Below are 24,456 nucleotides of genomic sequence, written 5' to 3' on the forward strand. Positions count from 1 at the left end.
TATGCCCGAAAGATCCATTCTCTGCTTTTTTTTTTTTGGTCTTATGTCCGTCTGGGATGCTCATGTCCATGAGTGCTCATATACATGGACTTCTTACCCTCTAGCTCCCAGTTGGGTAGGGCAAATGTGAGACTCTCTGTCTGCCTTACTACAGTTTTGACAGACTCTTAAGTTCCTTTACCTAAAGTCACAGCTTTTGACAAATGGCCCTTCTCCAAAGTCCCCAGCCCTCACCAGTTTCCAGTAATATTGTTCCCCTTATTCATTCAATCCTTTGGTAACAATGACCCCCATTTGCTAAAATGTGATACTTCAAGCCCTGCTGGTTCCTTTAACCCTGCCCTCATCCTCTGCAGAGTGTACCTTCATTAAACTCTCTTCAAGTAATCTTTTGAATGTGCTGTTTCCTGCTTACTGATATGCTGCCTTTAAGCAGTTATTTTTATTATCAACTCATTTGGACTCCTGCTTGCTATCCTGTTGTTTTCTAACTGGACTTTTGGTTTGGGGTTTTCTTTTCACTTACTATTGTTAGACTGAGTTTCTTAATCTCTTTTATTGTAGCTGTGCTAAAGTTACACTTTTTTTCCTAGTGAATACTCAATATTTTAATATACTTAGTGAAGCATTTTAATCAAATTCTATAGTATCTCTGATTTTTCCCCAAAGAGCATGAGTTAATTCATAATTCCCTCTCATCACCTTGTAATTATTTAGGATTTTATTCCACATTGCTCTTAGTTCTCTATTTATAGGTCAATACTTATCCATGCTTGGGCTTCCCTGGTGGCTCAGATGGTAAAGAATCCATTTCCTGGGTTGGGAAGACCCCCTGGAGAGGGAATTGCAACTCCAGTACTCTTGCCTGGAGAATCCCATGGACAGAGGAACCTGGTGGGCTCTGGTCCATGGGGTTGGCAAGAGTTGGACACGTCTGAGTGACTAACACTTTTAATTATCCATGATTAGCAAGTTTGTGGTTTGTTTTGTTTTCATTTACTTCCTCATTTTAGTTTTTCTATTGGAAAGGATTTCTGCTCTTTTTCTTGTTATTAATTTCCCTAAAATGTTTCACCATTCTTGGTTATCTGTTCATATTTATACTGGCTAGTCCCTCTTCTCCTACAAACAAATATTAGTTTCTAATTACAAATATTAGTTTCTAGTATCTGTACCTATCAGACTGTAGGTATTGCTTGACAAGCAGAATGTGTAGGACCTAGTCCTGAGTAGAGAGAAGAGTAAGTAAGTAAGAGAAAAGTAGCTTCTCTTTCAATGTATGGAGGTTGCTTTTCATTTCTGCTGGCAGTCACAAGCTACCCATGACATTTGACTGCCACTCTAGTTCCAGCACTGTTTCATTATTTTATTTCTTATGGAAAAATGCCAATGTCAGCTTTCTTTATTTCCTTCCTTCCTCTCTGTACTTCCTTCTCCTCCTTTCTTTCCTACAGTCTTTTAAAATGTGTGGAGTTATTTCAGGCTTCATTCTGCTTCTCTGTCCAGCCCCAAACCTACGAGAACTCTACCAAACACTTCCCTGGATTTTCATTCTGAATGGCTAATAGCAGCTCAGGATGGGGGAAAGGGGAATTGGAGGAGGCAGAGGCCCATTCGTTTCCCTATTGAGAAAGCCCTCTCTTAATTAATTTACCTAAAGATTTGTCCTGGGCTCAAATCTCAACATTTTTTCCATCTGTTAGGAAATTCTCAAGTTTTTAATGCACTAGAACATACTTTCTTGTTTTCCAACTCTTTATATGTGTAATTTTTCATGTATTTTCTCTCATTTGAAGGAATATGGTTCAGAATGAAGATAGGACTGTTTAGTTAGAAATCTTGATCCACTTTCTCCTGATAGATTTTTTTAAACTTAGAACAAATATTTCCAAAACTATGGAGGAAATAAATTATACTGCACTTGTGTGTATATTCATATAAATATAAACATGGAAAAAATAAATATCAAAATAAAAAGCAAAGAACTAACAAAACCCAAGCTAAATATCATAAATATTCATGCAAGTGTGTTTATTAACTGTTAATAAAAATGTTTTGTTTTGGGAGATGCTGTTTGGGAGATACAGCAATGCAATAAGTTATGAAAGAAACAGTAAAGGTATTTCATGAAACAGTGAAAATAAGGCCATTAAATTAAATAAAAGGTCATTTTAATTGGTGAAAGGTGCATTTTCCACTGATATTACTTTGAAATAATTAAGAAGTTATTATAAATATACTTCTCAGCAGCAAAGATAAGAAAGTAATACAAATAGACACTGTAATGCAGCAAACATTTAAAGAATATTCATTTAAAATATTCTAATAAATGTTGATAAATTTTTAAATGAAGTAATTTAAGCATTAGAAGAAAATAAATTAATTTAGAGTTGAGAATTTCTAAGGCATGATGTCAGAGATAAAGCACAAGATTGAAGAATTTCACCATGTAGAAACTTTGAAGTTCTGTATGAAAAAAGAAACTCACCATAACAATATTAAAACATGTACTTTTGGCACATAATAAGTGTGGTGTTAAATTAAAATGTGGGGATATTTTTCATAATTATATTTTCTTCATTACTTTTTAAAATTAATTATTTATTTAATTGGAGGTTAATTACTTTACAATATTGTAGTAGTTTTTGCCATACATTGACATGAATCAGCCATGGGTGTACATGTGTTCCCCGTCCTGAACACCCCCTCCGAACCCCCTCCCCATCCCATCACTCAGGGTCGTCCCAGTGCACCAGCCCTGAGCACCCTGTCTCATGCATTGAACCTGGACTGGCAATCTATTTCACATATGGTAATATAAATGTTTCAGTGCTATTCTCTGAGATCATCCCACCCTCACCTTCTCCCACAGAGTCCAAAAGTCTGTTCTTTACATCTGTGTCTCTTGTGCTGTCTCGCATATAGGGTCATCATTACCATCTTTCTAAATTCCATATATGTGCGTTAATATACTGTATTGTTTTCTTTCTGACTTACTTCACTCTGTATAATAGACTCCAGTTTCATCCACCTCATTAGAACTGATTCAAATACATTCTTTTTAATAGTTGAGTAATACTCCATTGTGTATATGTACCACAGCTTTCTTATCCACTCATCTGCTGATGGACACCTAGGTTGCTTCCGTGTTCTGGCTATTGTAAACAGTGCTGCGATGAACACTGGGGTACATGTGTCTCTTTCAATTCTGGTTTCTTCAGTGTGTATGCCCAGCAGTGGGATTGCTGGGTAGTATGGCAGTTCTATTTCCAGTTTTTTAAGGAATCTCCACACTGTTCTCCATAGTGGCTGTACTAGTTTGCATTCCCACCAACAGTGTAAGAGGGTTCCCTTTTCTCCACACCCTCTCCAGCATTTATTGTTTGTAGACTTTCTGATAGCAGCCATTCTGACTGGCGTGAAATGGTACCTCATTGTGGTTTTGATTTGCATTTCTCTGATAATGAGTGATGTTGAGCATCCTTTCATGTGTTTGTTAGCCATCTGTATGTCTTCTTTGGAGAAATGTCTGTTTAGTTCTTTGGCCCATTTTTTGATTAGGTCGTTTATTTTTCTGTATTGAGCTGCAGGAGCTGCTTGTATATTTTTGAGATTAATTCTTTGTCAGTTGTTTCGGTTGCTATTATTTTCTCCCATTCTGAAGGCTGTCTTTTCACCTTGCTTATAGTTTCCTTTGTTGTGCAAAAGCTTTTAAGTTTAATTAGGTCTCATTTGTTTATTTTTGCTTTTATTTCCATTACTCTGGGAGGTGGGTCATAGAGGATCCTGCTGTGATTTATGTCAGAGAGTGTTTTGCCTATGTTTTCCTCTAGGAATTTTATAGTTTCTGGTCTTACATTTATATCTTTAATCCATTTTGAGTTTATTTTTGTGTATGGTGTTAGAAAGTGTTCTAGTTTCATTCTTTTGCAAGTGGTTGACCAGTTTTCCCAGCACCACTTGTTAAAAGAGATTGTCTTTTCTCTGTTGTATATTTTTGCCTCCTTTGTCAAAGACAAGGTGTCCATAGGTGCGTGGATTTACCTCTGGGCTTTCTATTTTGTTCCATTGATCTATATTTCTGTCTTTGTGCCAGTACCATACTATCTGGATGACTGTAACTTTGTAGTACAGTGTGAAGTCAGGCAGATTGATTCCTCCAGTTCCATTCTTCTTTCTCAAGATTGCTTGGACTATTCGAGGTTTTTTTGTATTTCCATACAAATTTTGAAATTATTAGTTCTATTTCTCTGAAAAATACTGTTGGTAGCTTGATAGGGATTGCATTGAGTCTATAGATTGCTTTGGGTAGTATACTCATTTTCACTATATTGATTCTTCCAATCCATGAACATGGTATATTTCTCCATCTATTTGTGTCCTCTGATTTCTTTCATCAGTGTTTTATAGTTTTCTGTATATAGATCTTTTGTTTCTTTAAGTAGATGTATTTCTAATTATTTTATTCTTTTCGTTGCAATGGTGAATGGAATTGTTTCCTTAGTTTGCCTTTCTGTTTTCTCATTGTTAGTGTGTAGGAATGCAAGGGATTTCTCTGTGTTAATTTTATATCCTTCAACTTTACTATATTCATTGATTAACTCGAGTAATTTTCTGACGGTGTCTTTAGGGTTTTCTATGTAGAAGATCATGTCATCTGCAAGCAGTGAGAGTTTTACTTCTTTTCCAATCTGGATTTCTTTTATTTCTTTTTCTTTGATTGCTGTGGCTAAAACTTCCAAAACTATGTTGAATAGTAGTGGTGAGAGTGGGCACCCTTGTCTTGTTCCTGACTTTAGGGGAAATGCTTTCAATTTTTCACCATTGAGGATAATGCTTGCTGTGGGTTTATCATATATGGCTTTTATTATGTTGAGGTGTGTTCCTTCTATGCCTGCTTTCTGGAGGGTTTTATCATAAATGGGGTTTAATTTTGTGAAAGGCTTTCTCTGCATCTACTGAGATAATCATATGGTTTTTATCTTTCAATTTATTAATGTGATGTATCACATTAATTGATTATGTAAATATTGAAGAATCCTTGCATCCCTGGGATAAACCCCACTTGGTCATGATGTATGGTTTTTTTACTATGTTGTTGGATTCTTTTTGCTAGAATTTTGTTGAGGATTTTTGCATCTATGTTCATCAGTGATATTGGCCTGTAGTTTTCTTTCTTTCTTTTTTTTTTTTTTTGTGGCATCTTTGTCTGGTTTTGGTTTTGGTATTAGGGTGATGGTGGCCTCAAAGAATGAGTTTGGGAGTTTACCTTCCTCTGCAGTTTTCTGAAAGAGTTTGAGTAGGACAGGTGTTAGCTCTTCTCTAAATTTTTGGTAGAATTCACCTGTGAAGCTGTCTGGTCCTGGGCTTTTGTTTGGAAGATTTTTGATTATAGTTTCGATTTCCATGCTTGTGATGGATCTGTTAAGATTTTCTGTTTCCTCCTGGTTCAGTTTTGGAAGGTTATACTTTTCCAAGAATTAGTCCATTTCTTCCAAGTTGTCCATTTTATTGGTATATAGTTGCTGATAGTAGTCTCTTATGATCCTTTGTATTTCTGTGTTGTCTGTTATGATTTCTCCATTTTCATTTCTAATTTTGTTGATTTGATTCTTCTCCCTTTTTTTCTTGATGAGTCTGGCTAATAGTTTGTCTATTTCATTTATCTTCTTAAAGAACCAGCTTTTAGTTTTGTTGGTTATTGCTATAGTCTCCTTTGTTTCTTTTTCATTTATTTCTGCCCTAATTTTTAAGATTTCTTTCCTTCTAATAACCCTGGGGTTCTTCATTTCTTCTTTTTCTATTTGCATTAGGTGCAAAGTTAGGTTATTTATTTGATTTTTCTCCTGTTTCTTGAGGTAAGCTTGTATTGCTATGAACCTTCCCCTTAGCACTGCTTTTACTGAACCCCATAGGTTTTGGGTTGTTGTATTTTCATTTTCATTTGTTTCTATGTGTATTTTGATTTTTTTAAAATTTCTTCTGTGATTTGTTGGTTATTCAGAAGTGTGTTGTTTAGCCTCCATATGTTTGTATTTTCAACAGTTTTTTTCCTGTAGTTGACATCTAATCTTACTGCATTGTGATCAGAAAAGATGCTTGAAATGATTTCAGTTTTTTTTAATTTACCAAGGCTAGATTTATGGCCCAAGGCTAGATTTATGTGATATATCCTGGAGAATGTTCTGTGTGCACTTGAGAAAAAGGTGAAATTCATTGTTTGAGGGTGAAATGTCCTATAGATATCAATTAGGTCTAACTGGTTCATTGTATCATTCAAAGTTTGTGTTTCCTTGTTAATTTTCTGTTTGGTTGTTCTATCCATAGGTGTGGGTGGGGTATTAAAGTCTCCCACTGTTATTGTGTTACTGTTAATTTCCCCTTTCATACTTGTTAGCATTTGCCTTACATACTGTGGTGCTCCTATATTGGGTGCATATATATTTATAATCATTATATCTTCTTCTTGGATTCATCCCTTGATCATTATGTAGTGTCCTTCTTTGTCTCTTTTCATGGCCTTTATTTCAAAGTCTATTTTATCTGATTATGAGTATTGCTACTCCTGCTTTCTTTTGGTCTCTATTTTCATGAAATATCTTTTTCCAGCCCTTCACTTTCAGTCTATATGTGTCCCTTGTTTTGAGGTGTGTCTCTTGTACTGCATATATAGAGGTCTTGTTTTTGTATCCATTCAGCCAGTCTTTGTCTTTTGATTGGGCATTCAACCCATTTACATTTAAGGTAATTATTGATAAGTATGATCCCATTGCCATTTACTTTGTTGTTTTGGATTCGAGTTTATAAACCTTTTCTGTGTTTCCTGTCTAGAGAAGATCCTTTAGCATTTGTTTAAGAGCTGGTTTGGTGGTGCCGAATTCTCTCAGCTTTTGCTTGTCTGTAAAGCTTTTGATTTCTCCTTCATATTTGAATGAGATCCTTGCTGGGTATAGTAATCTGGGTTATAGGTTTTTCTCTTTCATCACTTTAAGTATGTCCTGCCAATTCCCCTCTGGCCTGAAGAGTTTCTGCTGAAAGATCAGCTGTTATCCTTATGGGAATCCCCTTGTGTGTTTTTGTTGCTTTTCCCTTGCTGCTTTTAATATTTGTCCTTTGTGTTTGAGCTTCATTAATTTGATTAATATGTGTCTTGGGGCTGTTTCACCTTGGGTTTATCCTGTTTGGGACTCTCTGGGTTTCTTGGACTTGAGTGGCTATTTCCTTCCCCATTTTAGGGAAGTTTTCAACTCTTATCTCCTCAAGTATTTTCTCATGCCCCTTCTTTTTGTCGTCTTCTTCTGGGACTCCTATGATTCAAATGTTGGGGCATTTAACTTTGTCCTAGAGGTCTCTGAGTTTGTCCTCATTTCTTTTAATTCCTTTTTTTCTTTCCTCTCTACTTCATTTATTTCCACCATTCTGTCTTTCACCTCACTTATACTCTGTTCTGCCTCAGTTAATCTACTGTTGGTTCCCTCCAGAGTGCTTTTGATCTCAGTTATTGCATTATTCATTATTGATTGACTCTTTTTTATTTCTTCTAGGTCCTTGTTAAATATTTCTTACATCTACTCAATCCTTGTCTCTAGTCTATTTATAACTCCCATTTTGTTTTCAAAATTTTGGATCATCTTTACTGTCATTATTCTGACTTCTTTTTCAGGCAGACTCCCTATCTCCTCCTCTTTTGTTTGGTTTGGTGAGCATTTATCATTTACCTGCTGAATATTTCTCTGCCTTTTCAATTTGTTTAGATTGCTGTGTTTGGGGTGGCCTTTCTGTAGGCTGGAAGTTTGTGGTTCCTCTTTATTGTGGAGTTTTCTCCCTGTGGGTGGGGTTGGACGAGTGACTTGTCAAAGTTTCCTGATTAGGGAAGCTTGCGTCTGTATTCTGGTGAGTGGAGCTGGATATCTTCTCTCTGGAGTGCAGTGAAGTGTCCAGTAGTGAGTTTTGGGATGTCTATGGGTTTGATGTGACTTTGGGAAAACCTGTATTTTAATGCTCAGGGCTGTGTTCCTGCCTTGCTGGAGAATTAGTGTGGTATGTCTTACTCTGGAACTTGTTGGCTCTTGGGTGGAGCTTGGTTTCAGTGTAGGTATGGAGGCTTTTGGATGAGATCTTGTCAATTAATGTTCCCTGGAGTCAGGAGTTTTCTGGTGTTCTCAAGTTTTGAATTTAAGCCTTTTGCCTCTGACTTTCTGTCTTATTCTTACAGTAGCCTCAAGACTTCTCCATCCATACAGCATAGATGATAAAATATCTAGGTTAATGGTGAAAAGATTCTCCACAGTGAGGGACACCCAGAGAGGTTCACAGAGTTACATGAAGAAGAGAAGATGGAGGAGGGAGATGGGGTGACCAGGAGGAGAAGAGGGGTGTCAAAAGGAGAGAGACCAATCTAGCCAGTAATCAGTTCCCTATGCTCTCCACAGTCTGGAACACCCAGAGAGGCTCACAGAGTTACACAGAGAAGAAGGAGGAGGGAGATAGGGGTGACCAGGAGGAAAAGAGGGGGAGTCAAAAGGGGAGAGACCAGTGTAGGCAGTAATCAGTTCCCTAAGTGTTCTCCACAGCCCAGAACACCCAGAGAGATTCATAAATTTAAGTAGAGAAGAGAAGGGGAAGGGAAGAGATAACAAGTGACCTGGGGGAGAAAGGGGAGAGTCAAAAGGGGAAAAAGCAATCAAGCCACTAATCACACCCCTAAGTAAAAATGGGTACTGAAGATTAGATTCTTAAAGGTACAAAATGGTTAACAAATACCAAAAAGCAAAGATTAAAAATCTAGAGTAGAAATTAGACTCTCAGTAATACAATATTAAAAATGCAAAACAAAATCAATCACAAAAATTATAAATATATATATATATATGAAATTTACTTTAAAAATAGGGTCTTTTTTTGCAAGGTAATAGTAGGTTAGAAAAATGAAAATTAAAGGAGTGATAAAGAACTTTAAAATTAAAAAATGATAATAGTAAAAATATATCTAGCAATTTCTCTGGAGCTGTTGAGGGCAGTATGGGGTCAGTTCAGTTTCAGATAGTTCCTTGTTCCAGCTTATACTTCTTCTTAAGGTCTATAGAGAAGACCCCTTCCAATGCTTAGTCAATGTTAACTACAGGGTTTTAATACGTTGCACCTGTCCCTTCCAGAGTGGTTCCCCCTTCTTTGTTTATTTTGGCTTCCTCTGTTTGCAAGTCTCTTCAGTGTCTAATTTCTGCCCTGACATAAGGCGGAAAAGGTGGTCACTTATTTAGGCTCACTTGTTCAGTTGTATTGTGGGGAGGGAGGAACACTGCAAACAAATATCACTGGTGTGTGTGGGGAGTGCTCCCAGTGTATGGACCACACTGGGTTTGCTCCAGCTCACAGTGGTGTGTGCTTTCCCAGTCTACACTGCTCAGGCTCTGCTGGGATACTGTTCAAAGCAGGCCCTGCATTTTATGCACTTCCCAGGTCTAAGCTGCTCAGGTTCATGTTCTCGGGTACTCCGCAAATGCACAGACTTGGTTGGACGTGTGTTCTGTGCCCTTCCCAAGCAGCTCAGGCAACCAGGTTCTTGGCAAGCACACTGTCCCAGGTGGTGTCGTAGCATCTCAGTTTCCCAAGTGCGCCACGAGAGCGCTGTCTCAGGTGTGCTGTGTGTCTCCTCTGGGGAGCTGGTCTCAGGCTGCAACCCTCCAGGCAGATGTCAACCGTCCAGGATCCCAGGAAGACTTGGTTAGCAACTGGGAGCCTGCTCACAGTTTGGTGGAGTACGCCGTCTCTGGGGCAGAGATTGCCCCTTGCCTTCTGGCTCTGGCTGTCACTCGCCTGCCTCTCTGCTTCTGGTGGGGGAAGGGACGGGTCCGCAGCCAGCTAGGTCTCCTTTGGTATTCATTCAATCCTTTTTTCTGTGAGCAGGCCAGGCTGCACCTTATGTTAGAGCTTTACGCAGGAAGGTTCTCTCATTTTTTTTTCTCTCTCTGGCTATCCCACAGTTTGGGTTGCTATCTCATGTTAGCTCCCTCAGATTGTCCCCAGGGCATTCAGGTCTGGTCCTTACCCTAAGCATGCAACCTGCTCCTTCTTGTCCAGCCCCCGCTAGCTGGTGGCGTACACAGGCGTCTGGGCTACTTCTCCGCTGTCAGTTGCAGTTAGGCACCTATTCTGTGGGTTTTTTTTTTCCTCTCCCAGTTATGTTGCCCTCTGAGATTCCAAAACTCCCCACAGACCCACCGATGAGAGGGTGTCCTGCTATTTGGAAACTTCTCCTCCTTCATGACTCCCTCCCCAGGACAGGTCTCCATCCCCAACTCTTTTGTCTCTCTTTTTGTCTTTTATATTTTGTCCTACCTCCTTTTGAAGAGAATGGTTGCCTTTCTGGGTGCCTGGTGTCCTTTGCCAGCATTCAGAAAGTTGTTTTGTGGAAGTTGCTCAGCATTCAAATGATCTTTTGATGAATTTGTGGGGGAGAAATTGTTCTCCCTGTCTTATTCCTCCACCATCTTAGGACCACCCTCCCCTCTTCATTACTTTTAAAAGTTAAATTATCATTACTTTTTAAAGTTAAATGTAGGGCTTTACTGTTAAAAATCACCTGATCATTTCAGTCCAATATTCAATTTTGTTGAAATTATTTCAAATACTGTTTTTACCATTGATAGTATTAGAAATTCAAAGCTAATAGGTGTCATCTCCTAGTTTAATATAGTCCCAGGTGGCACTAGTGGTAAAGAACCTGCCTGCAAATGCAGGTAGACACGAGACACAGGTTAGATCCCTGGGTCAGGAACATCCTCTGGAGGAGGGCATTGCAACCCAGTCCAGTATTCTTGCCTGGAGAATCATATGGACAGAGGAGCCTGGTGGGCTATGGTCCATAGAGTCACAAAGAGTCAGACTGAAGCAACTTAACACACATGCACACCATCCCAGAAACTCAATGGTTTTATTGGAAATGTGCAGATGATGTTAAAGAGGAATTTAAGGAATATACATTATGCATGAATTAAACCTCTATTATCTCTGCTTTGTTATTTATATACCTAAATTAGAACAGAAAACTCAGGGAGCCTAAAGGAAAATTCCTGTGTTATCTTATGCTTAATCATTAAATGGCCACAATCAGTGATTAAATATAAATATTATAAATTTTTTTTTTTGCTTATAGATTTATAAGTCAAGGAGTTGATGACTGGTACTACCAACAGTTTTCCCTATGGGTGCTGTCTCATCCAGGACAAGTGGTACTCACTGTGGTAAGTAAATACTTCTTTGATGTATCAGTATTTAATCTGTAACTACATGCCCAGAAAACAAAGATTTAGAAATAAACCATTATGAAGGTTACTGATATATGTAACTCTGAACTGCATCAAAAAATAAAATGGAGAGATGGTTGACTTGATGGACAGACACCTGACAAAGTAAATATTAACGTTTATTAAGGAACATAGTGATAGGTATATGGGTATTCATTTTATAATGTCTTCAACTTGTCCATGCTTTTAGAAATGTTCAGGATAAAATGTTGAAGGAATATAACTCGTGAATTATTTTGTTGTTTGTTCAGTCATGTCTGAATCTTTGTGACCCCATGGACTGGAGTCCACTAGACTCCTCAGTCCTCCACTATCTCCCCAAGTTTGCTCAAACTTGTCCATTGAGCAAGTGATGCTATCCAACCATCTCATCCTCTGTTGTCCCCTTCTCCTCCTACCCTCAATCTTTCACAGCATTAGAGTCTTCTCCAGTGAGTTGGCTCTTTGCATCAGATGGCCAAAATATTGGAGCTTCAACTTCAGCATCAGTACTTCCAGTGAATAGTCAGTGTTGATTTCCTTTAGGATTGACTGGTTTGATTTCCTTGCAGTCCAAGAGACTCTGAAGAGTGTTCTTCAGCATCACAGTTCAAAAGCATCGAGTCTTCAGTGCTTAGCCTTCTTTATGGTCCAACTCTCACATCCATACATGACTACTGGAAAAACCATAGCTTTGACTATTCATACCTTTGTCAGCAGAGTGATGTCTCTGCTTTTTAATACACTGTCTAGTTTGATCATAGCTTTTCTTCCAAGGAGCAAGCATCTTTTAATTTCATGGCTGCAGTCGCCAACTGCAGCGATTTTGGAGCCCAAGAAAATAAAATCTGTCATTCTTTCTACTTTTTTCCTTTCAATTTGCCATGAAGTGATGGGACTGTATGCCATGATCTTAGTTTTTTGAATGTTGAGTTTTAAGCCAGCTTTTCACCCTCCTCCTTCACCTTCATCAAGAGGCTCTTTAGTTCCTCTTCAGTTTCTGCCATTAGAATGGTATCATCTGTTTATTTGAGGTTCTTCATATTTCTCGTGTCAAGCTTGATTCCAGCTTGTGATTCGTCCAGCCTGGCATTTTGCGTGATGTACTCCGCATATAAGTTAAATAAGCAGGGTGACAATATACAGCCTTGATGTACTCCTTTTCCAATTTTGAACCAGTCTGTTGTTCCATGGCTGGTTCTAACTGTTGCTTCTTGACCCGCATACAGGTTTCTCAGGAGACAGGGAAGGTGGTCTGGTATTCCCATCTCTTTAAGAACTTTCCACAGTTTATTGTGATCCACACAGTCAGACTTTAGTATAGTCAATGAAGCAGAAGTATATGTTTTTTAGGAATTCCCTTGCTTTTTACACAATCAAGCAAATGTGGCAATTTGATCTTTGGTTCTTCTGCCTCTTCTAAACCTAGATTGTACAACTGGAAGTTTTCAGTTTATGTACTGAAGCCTAGCTTGAAGGATTTTGAGCATTATCTTGCTAGCATATGAAATGAGCATAGATGTATGGGAGTTTGAATATCATTTGGCATTGCCCTTGTTAGGAACGGGAATGAAAACTGACCTTTTCCAGTCCTGTGGCCACTGCTGAGTTTTCCAAATGTGCTGGCATATTGAGTGCAGCACTTTCACAGCATCATCTTTCAGGATTTGAAATAGCTCAACTGGAATTGGATCACCTCCACTAGCTTTGTTCATAGGAATGCTTCCTAAGGCCCACTTGACTTCACGCTCCAGGATGTCTGGCTATAGGTGAGTGACCACATTATACTATTTTTTTGTATGGTTCATCTGTGTATTCTTGCCACCTCTTCTGCTTCTATTAAGTCCTTGCCATTTCCGTCCTTTATTGCGCCCATCCTTGCATGAAATGTTCCCTTAGTATCTCTAATTTTCTTAAGTGATCTCTAGTCTTTCCCATTCTATTGTTTTCCTCTATTTTTTTGCATTATTCACATAAGGCTTGCTATTCTCTGGACCTCTGCATTCAGTTGGGAATATTTTTCCCTTTCTCCTTTGCCTTTTCTTTCTCTTCTTTTCTCAGCTATTTCCCCAGTCTCCTCAGAAAATCACTTTGTCTTCTTGCATTTTTTTGTATTGGGGATATTTTTGGTCACCACCTCCTGTACAGTATTATGATTCTCTGTCCATAGTTCTTCAGGCACTCTGTCTATCAGATCTAATCCCTTGAATCTATCTGTCATTTCCACTGTATAATCATAGGAGATTTGATTTAGGTCATACCTGAATGGTCTAGTTGCTTTCACTACTTTCTTCAGTTTAAGCCTGAATTTTGCAATAAGGAGCTCATGATCTGAGCCACAGTCAGCTCCCAGTCTTGTTTTTGCTGACTGTATATAGCTTCTCCACCTTGGGCTGCAAAGAATATAATCAATCTGATTTCAGTATTGACCATCTGGCGATGTCCATATGTAGAGTCGTCTCCTGTGTTGTTGGAAGAGGGTGTTTGTTATGACTACTGTGTGCTCTTGGCAAAACTCTGTTAACCTTTGCCCTGCTTCATTTTGTAGTCCAAGGCCAAAATTTCCTGTTACTTCAGGTATCTCTTGACTTCCTACTTTTGCATTCCCATCCCCAATGATGAAAAGGACATCTTTTTATTTTGATATTAATTCATAGAATCATTTGGCTTCTTTGGTATTAGTGGTTGGGGCATAGACTTGGATTACTGATGTTGAATAGTTTGTCTAGGAAACAATTCGAGATCATCTGTCATTTTTGAGTTTGTACCCAAGTACTGCATTTCAGGTTCTTTTGTTGGCTATGAGGGCTACTCCATTTCTTCTAAGGGATTTTTGCCCACAGTAGTATGTATAATGGTTATCTGAATTAAATTCTCCCATTCAGGTCCATTTTGGTTCACTGATTCCTAAAATGTTGATGTTTACTCTTGCCATCTCCTGCTTGACCATGTCCAATCTACCTTGACTTATGAACCTAACATTCCAGGTCCCTATGCAATATTGTTCTTTACAGCATCAGACTTTACTTTCGCCACCAGACACAAGCACAACTGAGTGTCATTTGTGCTTTGCCCAGCCTCTTCATTCTTTCTGAAGCTATTTCTCTGCCCTTCCCCATTAACGTATTGGACACTTTCCAACCTGGGAGTTGGCGGGGGGGTACATCTTCCATGGAGTGTCATATCTCTTTTCCTTTCATACTGTTTATGGAGTTCTTGAGGCAAGACTATTGAAGTGGTTTTTCCATTCCCTTCTCCAGTGGATCACTGGGCAAAACAGGTCTTACTTACTGGGCAGAAATCAGGGTATCAGCAGGGCTGTATTCCTTTATCCATTTCTTTGTCTTTTTTCCATCTTCTGGAATTCTTTGATTCATAGCCCCTTCCTTTATCTTCAGAGCTACCAGCGTCACCTCTCTTTGACCATTCTTCGGTAGTTTATCTCCCTCTGTGTAGAAGCAGAGAAAGTTCTCCAATTTTAAGGATACACATGATTACACTGGCCCCACTCAGAAAATCTAGAACTTCCCTGTCACAAGGTCTTAATCAACTGTTCCCATCATAAGGTGACATATTCACAGGTTCTGGGGATTAGCACATGGGTAGAAAAAAAAAGAAGGGGAAAAAAGAAAAAGAAGAGAAATTATGAGATTTGTTATGGAAGCTAAGGGAGGAGAGAGGGACGTTTTTTTTGTTTGATTTTTCTCTAGAAAAAGTGAGTGGTAATCATTTTTAAATGCTCTAGAAAGGTCTGAAAACTCCATTATGTCTGTCAGTTATTAGGGTCAACATGAACCTCAGAGATAGCAATTTTTCTGGAGTAATGAAAGTAAAAACCATATTGCCATGAGTTACTATTACCAAGTATTTTGAAAGTACACTTGACCTTGAAGTTCTCTGTTAAGTTTTAAAATAACATTACATTTTTTTACTTTTCCTTGACCCACCCTAATTTTCAAGTCTTTATTAAAATAACCTGGGGTAATGGACACAAATTCTGATTATCTGATTGGTCTCCTTTGTCATTCATTTGCCTGAATATTAATAAAGTGCTCTCAGATCTTAAGTCAAGGACTTATTTAAGCTGTTGTTTATGAAGACAACAAAATTATAATTAATCAATATGCACATTTCTGCAGTTTACCAGGCACTGAAATAATCAAATCTGCTGTACTAAGAAAGGATCTTTCCCAAACACCTGGTCTTCCAAACATGCTTAATAATTAGAAGCAGTCAGTAATCTGTTTCCAAAAATATTTTGTGATAGATTTCAACTTCACTTACTGAACATATTTTTGTTTTCCCATGTCTGCCTTACTTACTGCAAATTTCCCATCCTGGTATGAAATTTACAACTTCCCTTCCTCTTGTAAACACTTCTACATATGTAACATAACTAGGAACTATCTCTGAGTGGACACCTGTTGGGATAATAAAATGTTTACATGCAGTAGCCACTAAGAGAATTTCAATATAGATTTAATCAAACTATAGTGGTTGAGAAGTCCTCTTTGTTTAGCTAAATAAATAGATAAAATCTAGTTCATAGTCCCATTTACCATATCCAAACCTTCCCTCAACCTACATTGAGGCAGCCTCGGAGAGGGTCTCAGCCCACTGGTTGCTCTCTCCTGAGGCTGTGAATCTTGAATAAATACCTCAGGTGTGACAGCACAGTGACTTTTGATCAGACTCTTCTGTGGCATGACCATGACTATGGTTCCTGATGCCTGGCCTAGATTCTTGCTTCTGCCCAGTTCCTAAGCCTCAGCTCTCACCTCCAGCTAATCTGCTATTAGAGGTTTACAAGATGCTTTCGGGAAGTCAGAATTAGTTTCTGTTGCATGCTGCCAAAACACTAACTGATACATCAAGTTTCCCATGTGGGTACACTTATCTTGCCCTGGAAAGAAAAAAAATCTCACCATTCTATGTATTACCTCTTTGCTAATTATTCTAATATTTATTTCTTCATAGCTCCTCTTGTGTATTTCTTGAGAGTGCTAAGTAGCTTCAGTCTTGTCTGACTCTTTGTAACCCCATGGACTGTAGGTTGCCGGGCTCCTCTGTCCATGGGGATTATCCAGGCAGGAATACTGGAGTGGGTCGCCATGCCTTCCTCCAGGGGATCTTCCCAACCCAGGGTTAAAACCCACATCTTTATGACTCCTGCATTCGCAGGCAGGTTCTTTACCCCTAGTGCCACCTGGAAAGCCCATGTATTTCTTAAGCACTTCAAATTCAGTATATCCCAAATGAATCCATTGTGTCCCTTCACCTACAGCATGCTATTCCTTCAATAGATATAATATCTTAGTGAGTGGAATCACAATTCACTTAATTACAGGCCAGAAACCTATGGACCTCATGACATATCTCCCTCCATTAAATGCCAGGTCAATTTGACTTAAGCCAGTAGCCTTTTTAAAACTTCTCTGGTATGTATGGAAAGAGTGACAAAAGATGGATCAAATAATAGAAGTTATGTGAGGAACTAAAAAGCCTCTTGATGAAAGTGAAAGTGGAGAGTGAAAAAGTTGGCTTAAAGCTCAACATTCAGAAAACGAAGATCATGGCATCTGGTCCCATCACTTCATGGGAAATAGATGGGGAAACAGTGGAAACAGTGTCAGACTTTATTTTTTGGGCTCCAAAATCACTGCAGATGGTGACTGCAGCCATGAAATTAAAAGACGCTTACTCCTTGGAAGGAAAGTTATGGCCAACCTAGATAGCATATTCAAAAGCAGAGACATTACTTTGCCAACAAAGGTTCATCTAGTCAAGGCTATGGTTTTTCCTGTGGTCATGTATGGATGTGAGAGTTGGACTGTGAAGAAGGCTGAGCACCGAAGAATTGATGGTTTTGAACTGTGGTGTTGGAGGAGACTCTTGAGAGTCCCTTGGACTGCAAGGAGATCCAACCAGTCCATTCTAAAGGAGATAAGCCCTGGGATTTCTTTGGGAGGAATGATGCTAAAGCTGAAACTCCAGTACTTTGGCCACCTCATGTGAATAGTTGATTCATTGGAAAAGACTCTGATGCTGGGAGGGATTGGGGGCAAGAGGAGAAGGGGACGACAGAGGATGAGATGGCTGGATGGCATCACCGACTCGATGGACGTGAGTCTGAGTGAACTCCGGGAGTTGGTGATGGACAGGGAGGCCTGGGCGCTGCGATACATGGGGTCGCAAAGAGTCAGACACAACTGAGCAACTGAACTGAACTGAACTGAAAGATCCTAAAAATTACAAACTTAACCTATTTCTGAGTCCCACTCAGAAAACAGATATAATTTAAACAGATATAATTTAAGCTTGGAATTATGATACCGTTATTACTGTCCCCAGGTTCTTACTTAGCCTAAGTGATGATAGATAAAGAATATAAAATTTAGAAAATATAAATGTTGGTGATAAATATGTTTTCATTTATTAAAGAATAAGGCTCCCACAAGCATTAATCAAAGTTCAATTTCTAAGTGTCAAATGTATACAAATGTGTAAGCTCTGTCTTTTACACACATATGATGACTCTTGCATAATACACACCACATATCATTGTTCAGTAGCTCAGTCGTGTCCACCTCTTTGCGACCCCATGGACTGTAGCATGCCATACTTCCTTGTCCTTCACCATCTCCCAGAGCTTGCTCAAACTCATGTTCATTGACTCAATGATGCCATCCAACCATCTTGTCCTCTGTTGTCCCCTTCTCCTGCCTTCAGTCCACACCACACCACTCTTGAGAATATCTATTTTCATTTATAAAATTTATGCTTCAAAATTATTACTTTTATATCTTATTTTTTCAGAGCCAGATCATATTTTATAATGATTGTATCAAAAGTTTTGTGAGTTCTCATCCAAAAAAAGAGGTGGAAAAAGTCCATGCTCATATGATACATCATCTAGAAGAGGTTGCAGAGCTGGTGGTGCTGGATACTCATAACTCTCGAGCAAAAGTTGTACTAGGGGCGTTGCTTACCCTGTATGTTCACTGCAGAGACACAGTGAGAAATTTACTACTCAAAAGTATTTTCAATGCAGATGATTTTGAGTGGACAAGGTAGGTAGATCGAAATTACAACTCTAAAATAACTTCTCATATACCTATCTCAGGTAAGTTAATTCTCTACCTCGAATTTTGTCTGACCTGAGTTTTATCTCTCTAGGATTTATAGAAATTCTAAGCAAATTCCGCCAACTTAAGTACATATTTCTGTGCTTTCTTCTTCCTCTTTTCCATTGTTCTTCTCCTTCATTTTAAGTTATTTTTGTTTTATCTTCCCGAACTGACCACACTCCTCTTAGCTGTGTTTTCCCTTTTACCATTCAGCCAGAGGGCAGTTTTCAATGGGTAGTGAAAGAAGCTCTACCTCAAGCCTCTTCTTCCCCCCACGTGCTGTCAGTTCTGGGACAGACCAAGCTGGTAAACAAATCAGAGGACATTCCTAGCCAATTCTCTAACTCAGAACTCCCTTCCTCCTAAAAAGTGCAAGTCACTCAGTTGTGTCTGACTCTTTGCAACCCCCATAGACTGTACAGTCTGTGGAATTCTCCAGGTCAGAATACTGGAATAGGTAGCTATTCCCTTCTCCAAAGAATCTTCCCAACCCAGGTATCCTGCATTGCAGGTGGACTCTTTACCAGCTGAGCCAACAGGGAAGCCCAAAAATACCTGAGTGGGTAGCCTATCCCTTCTCCAGCCGATCTTCCCTACTCAGGGATTGAACTGGAGTCTCCTGCATAGCAGGTGGATTCTTTACCAGCTGAGCTACAGGGAAGCCCTTCTTCCTACCCAGGGGCAATAAGTATATAGTCATATACATGTAGTATTTCATATACAAATATGAAAGTATAGAAAAATAGTGCCATTGATTTTGGTGAAGAAATCAAACATAAGATTCCTATAATAAATATAGTTTCAAACTTCTGAATTAATTTTTTTCTTAAGTTTCCTCTCTTCATAGGAAAACAACTGCCTTACCTGTATAAAATCCTTGATTCTCAAAGAAAGTTTTTTATTTTTTAATAAATTCTGTATTAGCATAAATTTCCTGATTTTAGGTATGACAATTTCCTTTAAACTCTAAGGAAAATAGAGTGAAAAGAAGCTGTTGCATTTGACTGGCACCACTGTCTACTATGTTTTATCAGAATACTTTATATTGTATATATATATTCATATGTTTGTTTTACTGAAGTATAACTGTATACATTCTTAATTGCTAAAAGAATATGTCATGTCTGTGAGCCCTCACGCTGCATAAAGTTTAGCATGTCATTATTACTTTCTATTGACTGTCTTTAAAAGTGAAAACTAAAAGTGGAAGAGCATTTACAGAAAAGCAAACTAGGAGAAAGAAGATTCTATTAATACTAAGACTCTGAGTTATTTATGATTCCAAGGGTATAGCTTCCATATAGTGTGCCTTGGTGTCCCATGGCACCATAGGGCACTCACAACTGTAATATTTTTTAAACTTTTGAGAGACTATAAGGACACTATAAGATACCAGAGTTTCTTTGATGACTCAGTGATAAAAAATCTGCCTGCCAACGAAGGAGAGGCTAGTTTGATCCCTGGGTCAGGAAGATCTGTTGGAGAGGTAAATGGCAACCCGCTCCAGTGTTCTTGCCTAGGAAATCCCATGAACCAGAGGAGCCTTACAGCCTATAGTCTGTGGGATTGCAGAAGAGTCAGACAGGACTTAGAGACTAAACAAACAAGGGATATATAACATCAGTAAGATAACCAGCTACTAACAGTTTGAAGCAGTTTACAATGTTAATATCAGATCATGCTACAACCTTTCAGTGACCTCTTATCTTTGCAAAGGTAGGTTTTTGGCAGTGGCCCTGTTAAAAAGCAAGCACAGGAAGTAAGTAATGTGGCACAGGAAGTAAGATTGGCATGATCCAATCTCATTTCAAAGTTTGAAACATTATGCAGTGTACAACTGGTACACACAACCCTCCAGTTATTTAAGAATGAAATAAATACATTTTCTTTCAATGTATTTGTATAATTTAAAAAATTAAGCTACTGTAATTCATTAAGACAAAAATGCTTCTTAAGCTGCTTTGGGCCTAAAAATTAATAAAAGAAACTATGAAATATTACTTATACACTACAGGTATAGTGAAAAATCTTTTCCTAAATACATACAATATGGTCAGTTAAGCTATGACAAAGGAGGTAAGAATACAGGTAAGAAGACAGTTTCATCAATAAGTGGTCTTGGAAAAACTCAACAGCTCCATGGAAAAGAATGAAACTAGAATATTTTCTCACACCTTATACAAAAAGTAAACTCAAAATGGAATAATTACCTAAATATATGACCTGAAACCGTAAAACATTCAGAAGAAAGCATCAGCTCAGTTCAGTCGCTCAGTCGTCTCCGACTCTTTGCGACCCCATGAATCACAGCACATCAGGCCTCCCTGACCGTCACCAACTCCCGAAGTTCACCCAAACTCATGTGCAACAAGTCGGTGATGCCATCCAGCCATCTCATCCTCTGTGGTCCCCTTCTCCTCCTGCCCCCAATCCCTCCCAGCATCAGGGTCTTTTACAGTGAGTCAGCTCTTCGCATCAGATGGCCAAAGTATTGGAGTTCCACCTGCAGCATCAATCCTTCCAATGAATACCCAGGACTGATCTCCTTTAGGATGGACTGGTTGGATCTCCTTGCAGTCCAAGGGACTCTCAAGAGTCTTCTCCAGTACCACAGTTCAAAAGCATCACTTCTTTGGTGCTCAGCTTTCTTCACAGTCCAACTCTCACATCCATACATGACCACTGGAAAACCATAGCCTTGACTAGACAGACCTTTGTTGGCAAAATATATCTCTGCTTTTGAATATGCTATATAGGTTGGTCATAACTTTCCTTCCAAGGAGTAAATGTCTTTTAATTTCATGGCTGCAGTCACCATCTGCAGTGATTTTGGAGCCCAAAAAATAAAGTCTGACACTGTTTCCACTGTTTCCCCATCTATTTTCCATGAAGTGATGGGACCAGATGCCATGATCTTAGTTTTCTTAATGTTGAGCTTAGAGCCAACTTTTTCACTCTCCACTTTCACTTTCATCAAGAGGCTTTTGAGTTCCTCTTCACTTTCTGCCATAAGGGTGGTGTCATCTGCATATCTGAAGTTGTTGATATTCTCCTGGCAATCTTGATTCCAGCTTGTGCTTCTTCCAGCCTAGCATTTCTCATGATGTACTCTGCATATAAGTTAAATAAGCAGGGTGACAATATACAGCCTTGACGTACTTCTTTTCCTATTTGGAACCAGTCTGTTGTTCCGTGTCCAGTTCTAACTGTTGCTTCTTGACCTGCATATAGGTTTCTCAAGAGGCAGTTCATGTGGTCTGGTATTCCCATCTCTTTCAGAATTTTCCACAGTTTATTGTGATCCACACAGTCAAAGTCTTTGGCATAGTCAATAAAGCAGAAATATATGTTTTTCTGGAACTCTCTTTCTTTTTCCATGATCCAGCGGATGTTGGCAATTTGATCTCTGGTTCCTCTGCCTTTTCTAAAACCAGCTTGAACATCAGGAAGTTCACGGTTCACATATGGCTGAAGCCTGGCTTGGAGAATTTTGAGCATTACTTTACTAGCAGTGTGAGATGAGTGCAATTGTGCAGTAGTTTGAGCATTCTTTGGCATTGCCTTTCTTTGGAATTGGAATGCAAACTGACCCTTTCCAGTCTTGTGGCCGCTGCTGAGTTTTCCAAATTTATTGGCATATTGGGTGCAGCACTTTCACAGCATCATCTTACAGGATTTGAAATAGCTCAACTGGAATTCCATCACCTCCACTAGCTTTGTTCATAGTGATGCTTTCTAAGGCCCACTTGACTTCACATTCCAGGATATCTGGCTCTACGTGAGTGATCACACCATCGTGATTATCTGGGTCATAAAGATCTTTTTTGTACAGTTCTTCTGTGTATTCTTGCCACCTCTTCTTAATATCTTCTGCTTCTGTTAGGTCCATACCATTTCTGTCCTTTATAGAGCCCATCTTTGCATGAAATGTTCCCTTGGTATCTCTAATCTTCTTGAAGAGATCTCTAGTCTTTCCCATTATGTTGTTTTTCTCTATTTCTTTGCATTGATCACTGAGGAAGGCTTTCTTAGGCAGTATGCTTTTTGACATTTGTCTTAGCAATTTTTTTGGATATATCTCCTCAGACAAGTGAAATAAAAGCAAAAATAAACAAATGGGACCTAATCAAACTTAAAAGCTTTTGCAAAGCAAAGGAAACCATCCACCAAACTAGAAAACAGCCTACTAAATGGAAGAAAATATCGGTAAATGATACATCTGATAAAGGGTCAATATCCAAAGTATTAAATGAAAAAACCTCACACAACTCAATATCAAAAAAGACAACCCAGTCTAAAAATGGGCAGAGGACCTGAACAGATGTTTTTCCAAAAGAAATACAAATGGCCAACAGATGTATGAAAAGATGCTCAACATCACTAATCATGAGGCAAATGCAAATCAAAACCACAATGAGATATATCACACCTATCAGAATAGCTACTCTCAAAAAGACAGCAAATAACAAGCATTGTTGATGATGTGAAGAAATGGGAACCCTCATGCACTACTGATAGAAATGTAAGTTGGTATAGCCATTCTGGAAAACAGTATGGACGCTCCTCAAAAATTAAAAATGATCTACCAATTATACCATGTATATTTATCTGAAGAAAATGAAAATACTATTTCAAAAGATACATGCACCCCAACATTCACTGAAGCACTATTTACAATAGCCAAGATACGGAAACAGCATAAATCCATCCACAGATAAATGGATAAAGAAGATGTGCTATATACATCCAATGGAATTTAACCATAAAAAAGAATGAAATTTTGCCATTTGCATCAATATACATGAACCTGGAGAATATTAGGCTTAGTGAAATAAAGATAAATACTGTGTATTTTCATTCATATATGGAATCTAAAAAATAAATGAACAAATATAACCAAACAGAAACAGATTCATAGATACAGAGAACAAACTAGTGGTTACCAGAAGGAGGTTGCGATGAGAAGTGCAATAGAGGTAGTGGAGATTAAGATGTACAAACTACTAGATATAAAATAATAAATTATGAGGATGTAATATCCAGCAAAGAGAATACAGTCAATAGTAACTTTATATGGAGTATATTCTATAAAATTGTCAAATTACTATGAAAGTGAAATTCGCTCAGTTGTGTCTGACTCTTAGTGACCCCATGGACTGTATACTCCATGGAATTCTCCAGGCCAGAATCCTGGAGTAGGTAGCCTTTTCCATCTCCAGGGGATTTTTCCAACCCAGGATCGAACCCAGATCTCTGGCATTGCAGGTGGATTCTTTACCAGCTGAGCCACAAGGGAAGCCCAAAAGTACTGGTATGGGTAGCCTATCCCTTCTCCAGAGGATCTTCCCGACCCAGGAATTGAAACAGGATCTCCTGCATTGAAGGCAGATTCTTTACCAATGGAGCAGTGTACACTTGAAACTAGTATAGTATTGTAAGTCAACTACAATTTAAAAAATTCATTTCCTTCAACAGTGACTTCTGTCTCTTCATCTGAGACTTTCCAAGGCAGTAGTTTATAATTTTTAAAATTTTATTTTTAACTTATGTTTTAAATGTACTCATTTTTATATTTATTTATAATCTGCTTTGTTCTAGAAAGGATTTAAAAGGGTTTTATGAAGGATATACAAACTATTAGATGACAGCATAAACTAAGATATAAATGAGCTACCAATTTAACTCATAGTGGTTTCCATAAGAATGTAGTCCTGGACCACTAATGTAGTGGTTATAATGAATAATGTCTGAAACTACCTTCTTATGGAAGCCATAAAAACTTCATAGAGATGATTGTTATGTAAATCTTCCATTTATGCTGACCATCATACCAAAGTAGCATAATTCTAACAACGCCATTTTTCTCATAGGGAAGAGTGTTCATGTTTGTAGTCTTCCAAGTTCTAGTAGTTCCTGTCTAATAGAGCAATTGATGAATTATCCACCAGTCTTTTCATTTGATTTTTTGATGTTTTTAAATCAACATAATCTTACTATGTTTCTGCATGTGAAAAAAATTTTAAATCATTTTGCCCAAATAGTAT

The 24,456-nt window shown here is 38.4% G+C and overlaps 1 protein-coding gene across 2 annotated transcripts in view; it reads left to right on the forward strand.

The window, feature by feature from the left end:
• Window positions 1-24,456, forward strand: part of DNAH14 (dynein axonemal heavy chain 14) — a 377,701-nt gene that overhangs the window by 150,086 nt on the left and 203,159 nt on the right. For both annotated transcript variants that reach the window (XM_059875675.1, XM_059875674.1), the window contains 2 exons: window positions 11,156-11,243; window positions 18,102-18,355. In XM_059875675.1, coding sequence (XP_059731658.1) covers window positions 11,156-11,243; window positions 18,102-18,355 — 342 coding nt within the window. The remainder of the gene's footprint in view (window positions 1-11,155; window positions 11,244-18,101; window positions 18,356-24,456) is intronic.

The sequence above is a fragment of the Bos taurus genome, chromosome 16, assembly GCF_002263795.3.
Source record: "Bos taurus isolate L1 Dominette 01449 registration number 42190680 breed Hereford chromosome 16, ARS-UCD2.0, whole genome shotgun sequence".
In the NCBI taxonomy this organism is placed as follows: Eukaryota; Metazoa; Chordata; class Mammalia; order Artiodactyla; family Bovidae; genus Bos; species Bos taurus.